The sequence below is a fragment of the mitochondrial genome of Mauremys mutica (genome assembly GCF_020497125.1).
Source record: "Mauremys mutica mitochondrion, complete genome".
In the NCBI taxonomy this organism is placed as follows: Eukaryota; Metazoa; Chordata; order Testudines; family Geoemydidae; genus Mauremys; species Mauremys mutica.
This window is the reverse complement of record NC_009330.1, coordinates 1-16,609: the sequence shown is the minus strand read 5'-3', so window position 1 is coordinate 16,609 and position 16,609 is coordinate 1. Positions and strand designations below refer to the sequence as shown.

General features: G+C 39.7%; 13 protein-coding genes across 13 annotated transcripts, besides 26 other annotated features; 1 reads left to right on the top strand and 12 right to left on the bottom strand. All coding sequences in view use genetic code 2, as the record gives it.

Annotated features, from left to right (window-relative positions):
• Positions 1–1,071: a D loop (control region).
• Positions 1,072–1,141, top strand: a tRNA (tRNA-Pro).
• A 1-nt stretch (position 1,142) lies between these two features.
• Positions 1,143–1,214, bottom strand: a tRNA (tRNA-Thr).
• Positions 1,215–1,229: 15 nt separating this feature from the next.
• On the bottom strand, positions 1,230–2,376 carry CYTB (cytochrome b). Its single transcript has one exon. A coding segment is annotated over exon 1 (1,147 nt).
• A 3-nt stretch (positions 2,377–2,379) lies between these two features.
• Positions 2,380–2,447, top strand: a tRNA (tRNA-Glu).
• On the top strand, positions 2,448–2,972 carry ND6 (NADH dehydrogenase subunit 6). The gene has a single exon. It carries the CDS (start codon positions 2,448–2,450, stop codon positions 2,970–2,972), a length of 525 nt encoding a protein of 174 aa, YP_001127589.1.
• On the bottom strand, positions 2,968–4,773 carry ND5 (NADH dehydrogenase subunit 5). Its single transcript has one exon. The coding sequence runs from the start codon at positions 4,771–4,773 to the stop codon at positions 2,968–2,970; it is 1,806 nt and encodes a 601-aa protein (YP_001127588.1).
• Positions 4,774–4,845, bottom strand: a tRNA (tRNA-Leu).
• Positions 4,845–4,911, bottom strand: a tRNA (tRNA-Ser).
• Positions 4,912–4,981, bottom strand: a tRNA (tRNA-His).
• A 12-nt stretch (positions 4,982–4,993) lies between these two features.
• ND4 (NADH dehydrogenase subunit 4) lies at positions 4,994–6,370 on the bottom strand. Its single transcript has one exon. The coding sequence runs from the start codon at positions 6,368–6,370 to the stop codon at positions 4,994–4,996; it is 1,377 nt and encodes a 458-aa protein (YP_001127587.1).
• On the bottom strand, positions 6,364–6,663 carry ND4L (NADH dehydrogenase subunit 4L). The gene has a single exon. It carries the CDS (start codon positions 6,661–6,663, stop codon positions 6,364–6,366), a length of 300 nt encoding a protein of 99 aa, YP_001127586.1.
• Positions 6,663–6,733, bottom strand: a tRNA (tRNA-Arg).
• ND3 (NADH dehydrogenase subunit 3) lies at positions 6,734–7,083 on the bottom strand. Its single transcript is given in 2 exon segments — positions 6,734–6,911; positions 6,913–7,083. Coding segments are annotated over 2 exon segments (349 nt in total).
• Positions 7,084–7,151, bottom strand: a tRNA (tRNA-Gly).
• On the bottom strand, positions 7,151–7,935 carry COX3 (cytochrome c oxidase subunit III). Its single transcript has one exon. A coding segment is annotated over exon 1 (785 nt).
• Positions 7,935–8,618, bottom strand: ATP6 (ATP synthase F0 subunit 6). Its single transcript has one exon. It carries the CDS (start codon positions 8,616–8,618, stop codon positions 7,935–7,937), a length of 684 nt encoding a protein of 227 aa, YP_001127583.1.
• Positions 8,609–8,776, bottom strand: ATP8 (ATP synthase F0 subunit 8). Its single transcript has one exon. The coding sequence runs from the start codon at positions 8,774–8,776 to the stop codon at positions 8,609–8,611; it is 168 nt and encodes a 55-aa protein (YP_001127582.1).
• A 1-nt stretch (position 8,777) lies between these two features.
• Positions 8,778–8,850, bottom strand: a tRNA (tRNA-Lys).
• A 1-nt stretch (position 8,851) lies between these two features.
• COX2 (cytochrome c oxidase subunit II) lies at positions 8,852–9,541 on the bottom strand. The gene has a single exon. It carries the CDS (start codon positions 9,539–9,541, stop codon positions 8,852–8,854), a length of 690 nt encoding a protein of 229 aa, YP_001127581.1.
• Positions 9,542–9,611, bottom strand: a tRNA (tRNA-Asp).
• A 2-nt stretch (positions 9,612–9,613) lies between these two features.
• Positions 9,614–9,684, top strand: a tRNA (tRNA-Ser).
• Positions 9,676–11,223, bottom strand: COX1 (cytochrome c oxidase subunit I). Its single transcript has one exon. It carries the CDS (start codon positions 11,221–11,223, stop codon positions 9,676–9,678), a length of 1,548 nt encoding a protein of 515 aa, YP_001127580.1.
• A 1-nt stretch (position 11,224) lies between these two features.
• Positions 11,225–11,295, top strand: a tRNA (tRNA-Tyr).
• Positions 11,296–11,361, top strand: a tRNA (tRNA-Cys).
• Positions 11,359–11,386: an origin of replication (origin for replicating the light strand).
• A 1-nt stretch (position 11,387) lies between these two features.
• Positions 11,388–11,460, top strand: a tRNA (tRNA-Asn).
• A 1-nt stretch (position 11,461) lies between these two features.
• Positions 11,462–11,530, top strand: a tRNA (tRNA-Ala).
• A 1-nt stretch (position 11,531) lies between these two features.
• Positions 11,532–11,609, bottom strand: a tRNA (tRNA-Trp).
• ND2 (NADH dehydrogenase subunit 2) lies at positions 11,610–12,648 on the bottom strand. Its single transcript has one exon. A coding segment is annotated over exon 1 (1,039 nt).
• Positions 12,649–12,717, bottom strand: a tRNA (tRNA-Met).
• Positions 12,717–12,787, top strand: a tRNA (tRNA-Gln).
• Positions 12,787–12,856, bottom strand: a tRNA (tRNA-Ile).
• On the bottom strand, positions 12,856–13,827 carry ND1 (NADH dehydrogenase subunit 1). Its single transcript has one exon. The coding sequence runs from the start codon at positions 13,825–13,827 to the stop codon at positions 12,856–12,858; it is 972 nt and encodes a 323-aa protein (YP_001127578.1).
• Positions 13,828–13,903, bottom strand: a tRNA (tRNA-Leu).
• Positions 13,903–15,498, bottom strand: an rRNA (l-rRNA).
• Positions 15,499–15,568, bottom strand: a tRNA (tRNA-Val).
• Positions 15,569–16,540, bottom strand: an rRNA (s-rRNA).
• Positions 16,541–16,609, bottom strand: a tRNA (tRNA-Phe).

Here is a 16,609-nt window from a genome sequence, read left to right as displayed (position 1 = left end):
CTTAGTATATATAATAATATAATAATATAATAATATAATAATATAATAATATAATAATATAATAATATAATAATATAATGATATAATGATATAATGATATAATGATATAATGATATAATGATATAATGATATAATGATATAATGATATAATGATATAATGATATAATGATATAATAAGGGATATATGAAGGGACTAGTGGTTTTATTGGAGTGTTTGGTTTGGTAGGTACATGTTTTGTAATAGTACCTATAGCTAGTATTTGTGTCAGTTTAGTTGCTCTCGGATTTAGGGGTTTGACGAGAAGTAGGTGGCTATTCGGGCTTAGTATTAGTTTTGACGGGGGGTAGGGGGGTTTAGCTAAAATAAAATATATTTAATTAACGAATGGTTTGAAATTACTATCGCGAGTTTTTGTAAAAATATATGTCTTACAAGCATTAATTCAATAATACCATATCAATTTTGCCAGACCAATCAACTTGAACGAAAGTCCAGTCTCAGTAAGTTGGCAGGTATCAGTTATGAGGGCCTGAGAACAGAAAGAGAAAAAAAAGACTACTATATGCATTTAAGAACACAATATGTCAGGTTATAAATTTAATGTATAGAACACATTAACCAGAGGCCTTTTAAAAAGAGACGAATGAACTTTACTAATATTATGTGCCTGAAAAAACAACCAGAGGCCAGAATAGATCAGTTATGTACGCCATCATTAATATGGGCCTGAAACTGGTAATGTTGTATCTTACTAACAAGGGTTGCTTATCTCTCGTGATTAGTTAGATTAAAAAATAACCATGTACCTAGATCAAATTCATGTTATTAAATCAATTATGTAAGTTTATGTCCTAAAACCATTAATTTAATAATACCTAGATAATATCCATGTTTTAGCCAGAAGAATATGTGGTAGTCAAGCTTGTTATATCCCCTAAGGAAAACAAGCAGTAATATTACTAGTGATATGCTAGGGGAAAAAAGCTGAATGCACGATAATACATAGCAGGGCATAGTAGACATTTCTCTGTTGGGCACGGGAGAGTAAAATAGTAATCTTTTGGTGTTGCCAAAAGGTAGTTTAATAAAAGATTCCGGTTTTGGGGGCCGGGGATGAAGGCTTAGATCCTTCTCTTTTGATTACTCTAGGAAGATTGTAGTCTTCAGTCTTTGGTTTACAAGACCAATGCTTTATGGGTTAAGCTACTAGAGTATTGGTAGCTACTAGAGTATTTTTGGTTTAGTATTTTGTTTTCGATTAGTCCTATGAGGGGTATAAGTGTTAGGACGATTATGAAGTATAGGATAGAGGCTGTTTGACCGATGGTGATAAATGGGTTTTCGACTGGTTGTCCTCCGATTCATGTAAGTACTAGTAGATTGGCTGTTAGACATCAGAATAGGGTTTGGGTCAGTGGTCGAAATGAAGCTGTACGTTGTTTTGATGTATGTAAGGTTGGCATTATGAATAGTACGAGGATAGAGGCTAGAAGGGCAAGTACGCCTCCTAATTTGTTTGGGATGGATCGGAGGATTGCGTAGGCGAATAGGAAGTATCACTCTGGTTTGATGTGGGGGGGAGTGGATAGGGGGTTAGCTGGTGTGAAGTTGTCTGGGTCGCCCAGAAGGTTTGGGAAGAATAATGCTAGGATTAAAAGAAGGGTGAGTATTGAGATGAGGCCTAGTAGGTCTTTGTATGAGAAGTAGGGATGGAAGGGGATTTTGTCGGCGTTTGAGTTTAATCCGGTAGGATTGTTTGATCCGGTTTCGTGGAGGAAGAGTAAATGTACGGCTGCTAAGCCGGCAATAGTGAAGGGGAGTAGAAAATGGAAGGTAAAGAATCGGGTTAGGGTGGCATTGTCTACTGAGAACCCCCCTCAAATTCATTGTACGAGGGTGTTACCAATGTAAGGGGTGGCTGAGAGTAGGTTGGTGATGACAGTGGCGCCTCAGAATGATATTTGACCCCATGGTAGGACGTAGCCTACGAATGCAGTAGCTATAGTTAGGAATAGTAGGATGATTCCTGTGTTTCAGGTTTCTTTATACAAGTATGAGCCATAGTAAAGTCCTCGACCAATGTGGAGATAGAGACATATGAAGAAGATGGAGGCTCCGTTGGCATGAATATTGCGGATAAGTCATCCGTATTGTACGTCTCGGGTAATATGGGCTACTGATGAGAATGCTAGTGAGATGTCTGGTGAGTAGTGTATTGCTAGGAAGATTCCGGTAATGATTTGTAGGATTAGGCAGGTACCTAGTAGTGATCCGAAGTTTCATAAAGCAGAGATGTTAGAGGGGCTTGGGAGGTCGATGAATGAGTTATTAATAATTTTTATTATTGGATGAGTTTTTCGTAGGTTTGTGGTCATTAAGTTTTTGTAGTTGAATACAACGATGGTTTTTCATATCATAGGTCTTGGTTAAAGTCCAGGCAAGAATTATGATGTATTTTATGTTTTTATTTGGGTTTTGTTTTGTTTTTTGAATGGTGGGTGTTTCTTGTAACCCGTCTCCTTATTATGGAGTGGTTAGTTTAATTTTTGGTGCGCTTTCTGGTTGTGGGGTGTTGGTTGGTATAGGAGGGTCTTTTGTTTCTTTAGTTTTATTTTTAATCTATTTGGGGGGGATATTAGTTATTTTTGCGTACTCCTCTGCGTTGATAGCGGAGCCTTTTCCTGTGGGGTGATTGAGTTTGGAGGGGGTATTTTATGGATTATATTACCTTTTTATTATTGTAGTTTTTATAAAGATGAGTTGTCATTTGTGGAGTATTGAAGGGATTGGTGTTGATACTGTGGATGCTGGCGGGTTATATGTTGTTCGTTTAGATTTTAGTGGAATTTCATGGCTTTATTGTTTTGGTAGTGGGTTGCTTTTGGTTGCTGGTTGAGGGTTGTTGTTGACGTTGTTTGTTGTGTTGGAGTTGGTTCGTGGATTATCTCGGGGGGTGCTTCGTGCGATTAGGTTATGATAAATAGTAGTATGATTGATAGGATAAATGAAGTTATGTAGATCTTGATGAGGCCTTTTTGTGATGAGGTTAGTGTAATTGGGGTGATTTGTGATTTGGCTAGGCCCTTTGGGCCAATGTTTTCATATCAGGATAAGTCGATTAAGTGGGTTGCAGTGTTTTGGCTGAATTTTAGGTTAATTGTTGGGAATAAACGATGAACTAGGGTGTTGAAGTAGGCTAGTGAGTTGGAGAAGTTGTGGATGTTAGAGGGTTTTGTGGGTATTTTGTTGGTTATTGAAATTAATTCTAGGGCTAATAGTAGGCCCAAGGTTGTTATTGTTAGTGCTGCAATTTTTATGTATGTTGGTATTGTTGTGGGTGGGGTATTTAGTGGTATGGTGTTTAGTGAGATGATAAGTCCGGCGATGATGCTGCCTATGGCAAGGCGGGTGATTGGGTTAATGACTGTGGGGTTGTTTTCATTTAGTAAGATAATGGAAGAGTATCGAGGTTGTCCTGTTTGTACGAATATTGTAATTCGTAGGCTATAGATTGTGGTGAATGAGGTTGCGATTAGTGTTAGGAGTAGGGCTCAGGCGTTTAGGTATGATGTGTTTATAACTTCAATAATGATGTCTTTGGAGTAAAATCCAGTTATGAATGGTATGCCTGTTAGTGCTATGTTGCCAATGGTTAGGCATGAGGAGGTGATTGGTAGGGGTTTGTGCAGCCCTCCTATTTTTCGAATATCTTGTTCATCATTGAGGTTATGGATGATGGATCCGGAGCATAAGAATAATATGGCTTTGAAGAAGGCGTGTATAGAAATATGTAAGAAGGCTAGTTGTGGTTGATTTAGACCAATAGTTACTATTATAAGGCCAAGTTGGCTTGATGTGGAGAAGGCAATGATTTTTTTAATGTCATTTTGGGTGAGAGCGCAGAATGCTGTAAATAAGGTAGTGGTAGCTCCTAGGCATAGACAGATTGAGAGGGCTAAATTACTGGTAGTTAGGATAGGGTGGATTCGGATGAGTAGGAAGATGCCAGCGACGACTATTGTACTGGAGTGCAGTAATGCTGAGACCGGGGTTGGGCCTTCTATAGCTGCCGGTAGTCAGGGGTGAAGGCCGAATTGGGCTGATTTTCCTGTTGCAGCTAAGATGAGGCCGAGGAGTGGGAGCAGTGGAATTGGGTTAGTGTTGGCAAAGATTTGTTGGAGTTCTCATGTATTTATGTTTATAGCTAATCAGGATATGGTAAGGATTAGTCCAATGTCTCCTGTACGGTTGTAAAGGATAGCTTGTAGGGCTGATAAGTTTGCTTCTACTCGTCCTCGTCATCAGCCGATTAGTAGGAATGATATGATTCCTACTCCTTCTCAGCCAATGAAGAGTTGGAGTATGTTGTTGGCTGTAACTAGGATTATTATGACTACTAGGAAGGTTAGCAGGTATTTGAAAAATTTTGTGATGTGGGGGTCCGCAGATATATATCAATGGGTAAATTCTAGGATGGATCATGTGACGTATAGGGCGATGGGTACGAATATAATGGAGTATTGGTCGAATTTAAAGCTTATGTTAATATTGAATGTAAACATGTTAGATCAATGCAGATTGGTGATGATTGATTCGATGTTAGTAGGGAAGAAGTAATCCAATGGAATTAGGGCAGTGAAGAATGCTGTTTTTACAGTTGTTTTTGTTTTTGTAACTAATCATTCCTTTGGCGGGTGTATGGGTGTTATTAGGGGTAGTGTTAGTATAAGTAGTGTTAGAAGGAAGGTAGAGTTTATTATTAGTGAAGTCATTACTTTTACTTGGAGTTGCACCAAGGGTTAATGGTTCCTAAAACCAGTGGATTGCTTCTATCCTTTAAAAGTGAGGGAGCTGAGATGGTTAATCTCAGATATAGGAGTTAGCAGTTCTTATTGTATAATACCTCTCTCGGTCTATAAGGAGATTTTAACTTCTATTTTTAGAGTCACAGTCTAATGTTTGTTTTGAAACTATATTGACCAGTCAAGGCGCTTAGGCGCCTTGGATTAGTTCTGGTTTTACTATTAGCAGCGCTATTGGTACTATGTGAAGTATTATGAGCAGATGTTCTCGTGTATGAGTTGGGGGGATTGTTTTTGTATGTGAAGGGCTTTCTCCCCATTGTGTAGTAATTAGTATGTATAAGGTGTAGGCGGCGGTTAGTAGGGTTCCTAGTCCTGTTATTAGGATGGTGGTATTTGATCAATTGAATAATGAGGCAATAATGGTTAGTTCTCCTATTAGGTTGATGGTTGGGGGAAGGGCTATGTTGGTTAGACTGGCTGAGAATCATCATAGTCCCATTAAGGGTAATAGAAGTTGTATGTTTCGGGCTAAAAGTAGTGTTCGGCTGTTAGTTCGCTCATAGTTTGTGTTGGCTAGGCAGAAAAGTATTGATGACGTTAAGCCGTGGGCAATTATAAGTGTGATAGCCCCAGTGCATGCCCATTCAGTTCGTGTTAGTGTGGCAGCGATGACTAAGCCTATATGGCCCACGGATGAATAGGCAATTAATGATTTTAGGTCTGTTTGGCGTAGGCAGATAAAGCCGGTTATGATTACTCCCCATAATGCTAATATTATGAATGGGTAAGAGAGTATTTTTAATGGTGGGGCTAGTGTTATTGTTATACGGATAATTCCGTATCCCCCTAGTTTAAGTAGTACTGCTGCTAAGATTATTGATCCTGCGATTGGGGCCTCTACGTGTGCTTTAGGAAGTCACAAGTGTAATCCATATAAGGGTATTTTAATTATGAAAGCAGTAAATAGTGCGAGTCATCATATTGTGTGGGTTCATGGGTTTATTGAGTTAGGGTAGGTGGATAGTTGTAGTGTGCAAATAGATAGGGTGCCGCTGTAGGTTTGCGTGGCTAAGAGGGCTACTAGTAGTGGCAGAGACCCGATAAGAGTGTAAAACAGGAAGTAGGTTCCGGCGTTTAGTCGTTCTATTTGGCCGCCTCAACGTGTAATAATTACTAGTGTGGGGAGTAATGTAGTTTCGAATGCGATGAAGAATATGATCAGTTCTGTTGTTGAAAAAGCTAGAATTAGTGAAATTTGTAGTAAAATGGTAATGAAGATAAAGGTTCGTTTTCGTGAGGTGGGTTCTGTAATTAGGTTGTTTTGGCCGGCTATAATTATTATTGGGGTAAGCCAACATGATAGGATGAGGAAGGGGGCGGAGATTTGGTCTACTCCCAGGTAGGAGTTGGAGAAAATTGTTAGCTCTGTGGAAGGTTTGAATCATTGTAGGCTTAGGAGGGCGATTCAGAAGCTATGGATTAACGTAGTTGGTCAAAGTTGTTTTGATTTACATAATATGGTTGTTGGTAGTAATAGAATTATTGGAATTATTATTTTTAGCATTGTAGTAAATTTAGGTTTTGTAGGTGACTTGAACCGTGAGTCCGTGAGGATGCAACTAGTAATGATAAGCCCATGCCAGCTTCGCAAGCTGAGAAGGTTAATATTAGTATGGGGGCAAGTATAAATGATGAGACTTCTAGTTGAATGGACCATATTGATAGGGCTATGAATAGGGACAGTATTATTCCTTCAAGACAAAGTAGGGTAGGAATTAGGTGGGCTTGGTGTAATAAGAATCCCAGGGTGCTAATGATAAAGGCGCAGAAGGGGGTGAAATGTATGGCTGTAATCATTTGATAGCCGTGAAATTTAATCACGATTAACTAAGTCGAAATTAGTTGTCTTGTGTTAGACTAGTTATCTATTCTGCTCATTCTAGTCCTCCTTGAATCCATTCATAAAGGAGGCCTAGGGTTAGTAATGATATAATAATGAAGGCTCAGGTAAAGGTGTAGGTTGGGTATGGGAGTTGAATAGCCCATGGTAGGGGTAGTAGTAATGCGATTTCTAAGTCAAATAGTAGGAATAGAATTGCTACTAAGAAAGAATCGAATTGAGAACGGCGGACGAGTGGTTTTTAGTGGGTCGAAGCCGCACTCATATGGGGATAATTTTTCGTTATCTGGTTTTGTTAGTGTGAATCAGTAGTTTAGTAATGTTAAAATGGTAGGTAGGGCCAGGTAAATAATTGAGATTAAAATTATCAGATTCATTACTTTTCTTTGGGGTTAAACTAAAACTTAGTGATTGGAAGTCACTTGTACTATTATACTAGAAAAGTATGAGCCTCATCAGTAGATTGATACGTATAGGAAGAGTCATACAACGTCTACGAAATGTCAATACCAAGCGGCAGCTTCAAACCCGAAGTGATGGGTGGAGGTGAAATGATGTTTAATTTGTCGTAATAGGCATACAATTAAAAATGTGGATCCAATAATTACGTGCAGTCCGTGGAAGCCTGTTGCAACAAAGAATGTAGAACCGTACACACCATCAGCGATTGTGAATGGTGCCTCATAGTATTCTATGGCTTGTAATGCTGTGAAGTATAGCCCTAATAAAATTGTAAGGCTAAGGGCTTGAATGGTTTGGTTTCGGTTGGCTTCTATTAAGCTGTGGTGGGCTCAGGTGATTGTTACGCCTGAGGCTAATAAGACTGCTGTGTTTAGTAGTGGGACTTCAAATGGGTTTAGTGGTGTGATTCCTGTTGGGGGTCAACATCCTCCTAGATCTGGTGTAGGGGCCAGGCTTGAATGGTAGAAAGCTCAGAAGAATCCAATGAAGAAGAATACTTCTGATGTAATGAATAGGATTATGCCGTATCGTAGTCCTTTTTGTACTGGAGGGGTGTGATGTCCTTGGAAGGTTCCTTCTCGTACAATATCACGTCATCATTGGAGCATGGTGAGTAGTATGATTGATAGGCCTAGGATTATTAATAATATTGAATTATAGTGAAATCATATGGCAAGGCCGGAAGTTATAAGTAATGCTGCTGCTGCACCTGTTAATGGTCATGGGCTTGGGTCTACTATGTGGTAGGCGTGTGTTTGGTGGGCCATTAGATGTTTTCTTGTAGGTAGAGGCATAGAAGTAAGACAAATACATAAGCTTGAATTATAGCTACTGCTAGTTCGAGGATTATCAGCAAGAGGAGGATAATTCCGGTTAGAATAGATAAAGTCGTTATTGTTGGTAATAGGGCTAGTATTGCAGTAGAAATGAGTTGGATTAATAAATGTCCGGCTGTTAGATTAGCTGTGAGTCGCACCCCCAGGGCTAAAGGTCGGATAAAAAGGCTGATTGTTTCAATAATAATGAGGATTGGGATGAGTGGAGCTGGAGTCCCTTCTGGCAATAAATGTCCTAGTGATGTTGTTAGTTGATTTCGAAGACCTGTGAGTACTGTGGCGAGTCATATTGGGATGGCTAGTCCTATGTTTATTGAGAGTTGGGTGGTTGGGGTAAATGCGTATGGCAGTAGTCCTAATAGATTGGTTATTAAGAGTATGGCTAATAATGATGTTAGGATGAGAGCTCATTTATGTCCTGTTTTGTTAATGGGCAATATTAGTTGTTTTGTGAATAAATTGATTGTTCATACTTGTAGAGTTGATAGGCGGTTGGCTAATCATCGGTTGTTTGGGGTTGGGAAGATGATTGATGGTATAAGTAGGGCTAAAATAATTAATGGTACTCCTAGGATTTGTGGGCTTATGAATTGATCAAAGAATGTTAAGTTCATGGTCAGGTTCAGGGGTTTGTGTTGGTTACTTTATTGTCTTTGTTGGCAGGGTTATTTGTGGATAAATAAGATGAAATTTTTGGCTGGAGGATTGTGGTATATACTAATCATGTGGAGGAGAGAATTAAGAATCATTGGTCAAGGTTCAGTTGTGGCATGTCACTAAGGAGGACGGAGAGTTCTCTTTTTCTAGCTTAAAAGGCTAGCGCTATCCTGTTTAGCTTCTATAGTGGTTAGGAGTAGAGTATTAGTGAAGATCAGTTTTCGAAATGTTTTAAGGGTACAGATTCTACTACAATTGGCATGAAGCTATGGTTAGCTCCGCAGATTTCTGAGCATTGTCCGTAAAATACCCCTGGGCGTGCTATAATGAAGGTTGATTGGTTTAATCGCCCTGGGACTGCATCTGCTTTTACACCCAATGATGGAATTGCTCATGAGTGTAAGACGTCTTCGGCTGAGATTAATATTCGGATCGGGGATTCTATAGGTATTACCACGCGATGGTCTACTTCTAGAAGTCGGAAATGTCCGTTTGGAAGGCTTTGGGTCGGAATTATATAGGAGTCAAATTCAAGATTTTTGTAATCAGTGTACTCATATGTTCAATATCATTGATGTCCTATAGCTTTAATAGTTAGGTGTGGGTTGTTGATTTCGTCTATTAGGTAAAGGACTCGTAGGGACGGGAGTGCGATGGTGATTAGGACGATAGCTGGTAAAACAGTTCAAATTATTTCTACTTCTTGAGCATTTATAGTGTTGGTGTATGTTAATTTAGTTGTTATTATTAAGGTGATGATATAGAGTACTAGGGTACTAATTAAGAATACAATTATTAAGGTGTGATCATGAAAGTGGTGAAGTTCTTCTATGATGGGTGATATTGCGTCTTGAAATCCTAATTGAAATGGATGTGCCATTAAGTCGTAAAGGGTTTAAACCTATAATTTAACCTTGACAAGGTTAAGTAATGTGTTTTACTAACGTCTTGTAAGAAGGAAACATAAAGGTTATGTAATTGGCTTGAAACTAATTGAAGGGGGTTCGATTCCCTCCTTTCTTGGGTTTGAACATGGGCTGGCTCTTCGTAGGTGTGGTATGGGGGTGGGCAGCCATGTAGTCATTCAACATTGGTAGTTGTGAGTTCGACTGTTATTACTTTTCGTTTTGAGGAGAATGCTTCTCAAATAATGAATATTATTATAATTACTGCTATTAGGGAGATTAGAGATCCGATTGATGAGATAGAATTTCATAGGGTGTATGCATCTGGGTAGTCAGAGTAACGTCGTGGTATTCCGGCTAATCCTAAGAAATGTTGTGGGAAAAAGGTGATGTTAACGCCTGCAAATATTACTCCGAAGTGGATTTTCGCTCAAGTTTGGTGTAATGAATATCCAGTGAAGAGTGGGAATCAATGGGTGAATCCTGCTATAATAGCGAATACAGCTCCTATAGAGAGAACATAATGGAAGTGTGCTACAACATAGTAAGTATCATGTAATACAATATCTAAGGATGAATTGGCTAGCACAATGCCTGTAAGACCTCCGATAGTAAATAGAAAGATAAAGCCAAGTGCCCATAATATAGCGGCGTCTCATTTAATTATTCCTCCGTGTAGGGTGGCTAGCCAACTAAATACTTTTACTCCTGTTGGAATAGCAATAATTATTGTTGCGGATGTAAAATAAGCTCGGGTGTCTACATCTATCCCAACAGTGAATATGTGGTGGGCCCATACAATAAAGCCCAGGAATCCGATAGATATTATTGCTCAAACTATTCCTATATATCCAAATGGTTCTTTTTTACCAGCGTAGTAGGTGACAACATGTGAGATTATGCCAAACCCCGGCAGGATTAGAATATACACTTCAGGATGGCCAAAGAATCAAAATAGGTGTTGGTATAAAATTGGATCCCCTCCCCCTGAAGGGTCGAAGAAGGTTGTATTTAGGTTTCGGTCTGTAAGTAGTATAGTAATACCTGCGGCGAGTACTGGTAGTGAGAGTAGTAGTAGGACAGCTGTAATAAGTACTGATCACACAAATAAAGGTGTCTGGTATTGTGACATAGCTGGGGATTTTATGTTAATTGCTGTGGTGATAAAGTTGATGGCCCCTAAAATTGATGACACACCGGCTAAGTGGAGGGAAAAGATGGTTAGATCTACAGAGGCGCCAGCGTGGGCCAGGTTTCCAGCTAACGGTGGATATACAGTTCAGCCTGTGCCTGCGCCTGCTTCAATTCCCGAGGAGGCTAGAAGTAAAAGCAGGGATGGCGGTAGAAGTCAGAAACTCATATTGTTCATACGCGGGAATGCCATATCTGGCGCTCCAATTATTAAAGGTACAAGTCAGTTTCCAAAGCCACCGATTATGACAGGTATAACCATGAAGAAAATTATAACGAAGGCATGGGCTGTGACGATGACATTATAGATTTGGTCGTCCCCTAGGAGGGCTCCTGGTTGGCTCAATTCTGCACGGATTAATAAACTTAATGCTGTGCCTACTATACCTGCTCAGGCCCCGAAAATTAAATATAAGGTGCCAATGTCTTTATGGTTTGTAGAAAAAAATCAACGGGTTAAAAACACAGGTAAGATGACTGAATGTTTAAGTGTTAGGCTGTAGACCTTTTTATAGAGGTTTAATCCCTCTTCTTATCAAACTCCGTGGTGAAATTCATGTCAAATTGCAAATTTGAAGATACACTTTTATCGGTGTCGGGGTTTTCCCGCTTTTTAGAGAGCGGGAAAAGTAGGCAAAAGCTCGCTGGATTGGGTGTTTAGCTGTTAACTAAATTATTATGGGATCGAGGCCCATTTGTCTAGTAAGGCCTTAGCTTAATTAAAGTGTTTGAGTTGCATTCATTAGATATAAGATAGAGTCTTGTAGGTCTTAGCAGAAACTAAGAGGTTTTATCTCTTGTTTGGGGCTTTGAAGGCCCCTGGTTTAAGTATAGGTCAGATCCTAAGTTTCTAGATAATGGCTAGTAAGGTGGGTACGGTTGGAAGTAGGGTGGTGGATAGTATGATTATTGGGGTGAGGTAGTATGTTTGGTTGGGTTTGTGCCGTCATTGTTGTGAGGAGTTGGTGGAGTTTGGAGATAATGTAATGGTTGCTTGGTATGAGGTTCGTAGGTAGAAGAATAGGCTTAGTATTGATATAATGATTATTGTAGTGGCGGTGAAGCATATGTGTTGTTTAGATAGTTCTTGAATGATTAACCATTTAGGTATAAATCCTGTTAGTGGTGGTAGACCTGCTAATGATATAAGGATGAGTATTATTGTGGCGTTTAGCATTGGTAGTTTCGTTCATGATGTTATTATTATGGACACTTTGTTTGTCTCTAGGAGCTTGATTATTAGGAATATTGTGGAGGTTATAATGGCGTATGTGTAGAATGTTAATATTATGAGTTTTGGGGATAGGGTAAGAATAGTGACTATTCACCCTAGGTGGGCAATGGAGGAAAATGCTATGATTTTTCGTAGCTGGGTTTGATTTAGTCCGCCTCATCCCCCAATAATGATGGATGTCAGTCCTAGCGTTACTATTAAGGAGGTGTTTATACATTGGGCTGCTATTACTATTACTGATATTGGTGCTCCTTTTTGTCAGGTGGTTAACATTATGGCTGTTATTGTATTACTTCCTTGTAGTACTTCTGGCAGTCAAAAGTGGAAGGGGGCTAGTCCTAGTTTAATAGCTAGGGCTGCGGTGAGGATTACCCCACCCCCCTCCACAGATATTTGGGTAATGTCTCATTGACTTGTTTGTCATGCATTAATAATGCTAGAAGCTAGGATTAATGTTGAGGCGGCTGCTTGTGTGAGGAAATATTTAGTGGCTGCTTCGATTGCTCGAGGGTGATGTTGTTTGGCGATTAACGGGGTGATAGCTAGGGTACTAATTTCTAGGCCTATTCATGCTAAGACTCAATGGTCGCTGGAAATTGTGAGTAGTGGTCCTATGATTAGGCTAGTAATAATGATTGTGCTTGCGTGTGGATTCATTAGTACAGGAAGGATTTTAACCAACATTTTTGGGGTATGGGCCCAAGAGCTTGATTAGCTGACTTTACTAGGATGTAGTATAATGGAAGTATGGGGAGTTTTGATCTCTCTGGTGTAGGTTCAAGTCCTATTTTTCTAAGGAGACGAGGGGATTTTAACCTCTGTTATTCACCCTATCAAGGTGGCCCTTTAATTCAGGCACGTGTCCTATGGTATTGGCGGGAGTCCTGATAGGGTGATTGGTATTGATATGTGTCAAAAGCATAGTGCTAAGGTAATTGGGAGGAAGTTTTTTCATAGGAGGTGTATGAGTTGATCATATCGGAATCGTGGGTAGGAGGTTCGAATTCATAGGAATCCTGCTGATAAGAGTATTGTTTTTGAGATTAGTGATAGGGTGAATAATTCTGGGATATTGTTGATGTGGGCGGGATTTAGAAATAGAATGGTAGTTAGAGTGTTTATTATTAGGATGTTTGCGTACTCTGCTAGGAAGAATAGGGCGAAGGGACCAGCGGCGTATTCGACGTTAAACCCCGATACGAGTTCAGATTCACCTTCGGTCAAATCAAAAGGTGCTCGGTTAGTTTCAGCTAGTGTGGAAATATATCATATTGTTATTAGTGGTCAGGAGGAGAATATTAAGTATATAGGTTCTTGTACTGTTGTAAATGTTTGTATATTAAATCCTCCTGAGAAGAGGATTATGGAAAGTAGAATGATTCCCAGGGTTACTTCATATGAGATAGTTTGAGCTACTGCCCGTAGGGCCCCTATTAGGGCGTATTTTGAGTTTGAAGCTCATCCGGATCATAAAATTGAATAGGCCATGAAACTGGAGATGGCGATTAGAAATAAAAGGCCTAAGTTAAGGTCAGTTAGTGGGAAGGGTATAGGGAGGGGGAGTCAAATTGATAGGGCTAGTGTTAAAGCTATGATTGGTGAAATAGTGAATAATGTGATTGATGAATTTAGTGGGTAGATTGGTTCTTTGATAAATAATTTTACACCGTCTGCCACTGGTTGTAGTAATCCCTGTGGTCCTACGATGTTAGGGCCTTTTCGAAGTTGTATGTAACCTAGTACTTTGCGTTCAATAAGGGTGAAAAAAGCTACGGCGATGAGGATTGGGATTATGTATATTAGTGGTGATATGAGGTTAGTTAGTAGTAGTTTCATAATTGGGAAGGGGAATTGAACCCCTGAATAAAGGGTTTAGGTCTTTTGCATTTACACCTGGCTCTGCCATCCCAATTAGGCCCTTTTTTAGGGCTGTGGTTTGTTTGTCTTATTGTTAGTTGAGTTGTTTTCACTAATGTAAGGTAAGGCTTGTTTTTAGCATAGGCCTTGTCTTTTCGGTCCTTTCGTACTAGAAAAGACTAAAGTTTATAGATAGAAACCGACCTGGATTGCTCCGGTCTGAACTCAGATCACGTAGGACTATTAATCGTTGAACAAACGAACCCTTGATAGCGGCTGCACCATCAGGATGTCCTGATCCAACATCGAGGTCGTAAACTCCATCGTCGATAGGAACTCTAGGATGGGATTGCGCTGTTATCCCTGGGGTAGCTTGGTTCGTTGATCAATTATATTGGATCGTTTTGCTGGAAGCACTTTGGGTGGTGGGTCTAGGTTTGAGAGAAGATTCTTTTTTTCGGAGGTTTTATTTTACTCCGAGGTCGCCCCAACCGAAAATATAAATCAGATGCTAGTTCGATATGGACCCGTAGGTGGGTATCGGTGGTAGTTGATTTGTATTTGAAGTTCCACAGGGTCTTCTCGTCTTATAATGTTATTCCTGCTTTTGCACAGGAAGATCAATTTCACTGATTGTTTGTAAGAGACAGGTAGAACCTCGTTTGGCCATTCATTCTAGTCTCTATTTAAAAGACAAGTGATTACGCTACCTTTGCACGGTTAGGATACCGCGGCCGTTTAACAATGTCACTGGGCAGGCATTACCCCTAATACTTGTGTGCCTGTGGCTTTATTTTGGTAAACAGTCGGGTTCGTTTATTTGCCTAATTCCTTTTACAAATTTTAATCTTTCTTGCGTGCGCTCCTGTGTTGGGTTAACAGTTGGGTCTATAGGGTGGTTTAAAGTATTGTTGTTTTATAGTGGTGGCTGTTAATAGTCAGTAGTTTGTCTGTTTTGACTTAAGCTAGCGCGTAGAGAAGTTTTGTCTTCTTGTTACTCATTTTAGCATTAGTTCCTCTATTTAAGTAGAGTAGCTCAATGTTGTTGGGGGAAAAATTTTTATGTTAATATTTAAAAAAGGGGGGCTTTGACGCTTTCTTTGGTGATGGCTGCTTTAAAGCCTACGGTTGTTATGTTTTGGTGTTTTGTCCTCCGTTGTTAGGTTGTATCCTTTTTCAATTGGGCTGTACCCCAATTGAATAAATCTTAAACTTTTCTTCTTACTTTAGGATGTTTTTAGAAGGTTTAAGGTTGAACTTAAATTCTTTTATTGAGCAACCAGCTATCACCAAGTTCGTTAGGCTTTTCACCCCTACTTATAGGTCTTTCCACTCTTTTGCCACAGAGACGGATTTAGCCTTGGTGCGGCTGCCTTTAAGTAGCTCACTTGGTTTCGGGGATGCAGACTTTAGGGCTCTTTGCTTGAATATGCTGGCTAAATCATGATGCAAAAGGTATAAGGATTAATCTTTGCTTTTTATGGCTTAGTGAGTATTTCATTGTTTTTCATCTTTCCCTTGCGGTATTGTCTCTATTGCTCCAACAATCCTTTCTATCGCCTATACTAAGATGGTGAAAATGTTTTGGTTGGTTTTGGTGGGATGGTTTTGTTTGCTAAGTTTTTTGTTTTGGTTGGGCTAGGTTGTTGCTCAAAATAGTCCTGTTTTAATGTACATCTTTCAGGTGTAAGCTGAATGCTTTTAATTAAGCTATATTTTGAATGTTCCAAGTACACCTTCCGGTGTACTTACCTTGTTACGACTTGCCTCATCTGTTTGTTTATTGTGGGTTTATTTATGTTGGTTAGGTTATTTGAGGAGGGTGACGGGCGGTGTGTGCGCACCTCAGGACCGACTTAAATTGGGCATTCATGATCCCGGTTTACTGCTAAATCCTACTTATGGGAGTTATTTCATAGTTCCCTTCCGTAAATGTATTTCTAATGTAAAAAATGTAGCCCATTTCTTCCCATCTCAATAAGCTACACCTTGACCTGACTTGTTAACTGTTTTTAGTTATTTTGCTTACTTTTATACCCCTCATGGGGTAAGCTGGTGACGGTGGTATATAGGCGGGGTTGGCAAGAGATGGTGAGGTGGATCGTGGATTATCGATTATAGAACAGGCTCCTCTAGGGGGGTTTGAGGTACCGCCAAGTCCTTAGAGTTTTAAGCGTTTTGCTCGTAGTTCTCTGGCGGATATTTTTGTGTATTAAATATCTAAGTTTAGGGCCAAGCATAGTGGGGTATCTAATCCCAGTTTGTGTCTTAGCGATCGTGGGTTCAAATGGTTCTATTTTGCATTAAGGTTATCTTCATATTGGGGTAATGTGTACTTTTACGTATGACAGTTGAGTAGGGGGTTTACCTTAATTTTTTAGATTAATAATTTTAGTCACATTTTACGCCGATTTTCTGTTAATTTGAGTTTCTTGTATAACCGCGGTGGCTGGCACAAGATTGACCAACTCTGTTTGCTGTAACTAAGTCAAGCTTATGCTTATTGCTAATTTTTATCACTGCTGAGATACCCTTGGGGGTGTGGCAAAGCTAGGTGTTTTGGGCTGTCATGGTGTGCCTGATACCTGCTCCTTTTGTCTGATAGGACTGTTAGGGCATTTTCACTGGTGTGCTGATACTTGCATGTGTAAATTTAGCAAAAAATAACAGTAAGGCTAGGACCAAATCTTTGTGTTTTTGGGGCATGTTGATTACCCATCTTGGCAACTTCAGTGCCATGCTTTACGATAAGCTACAATAA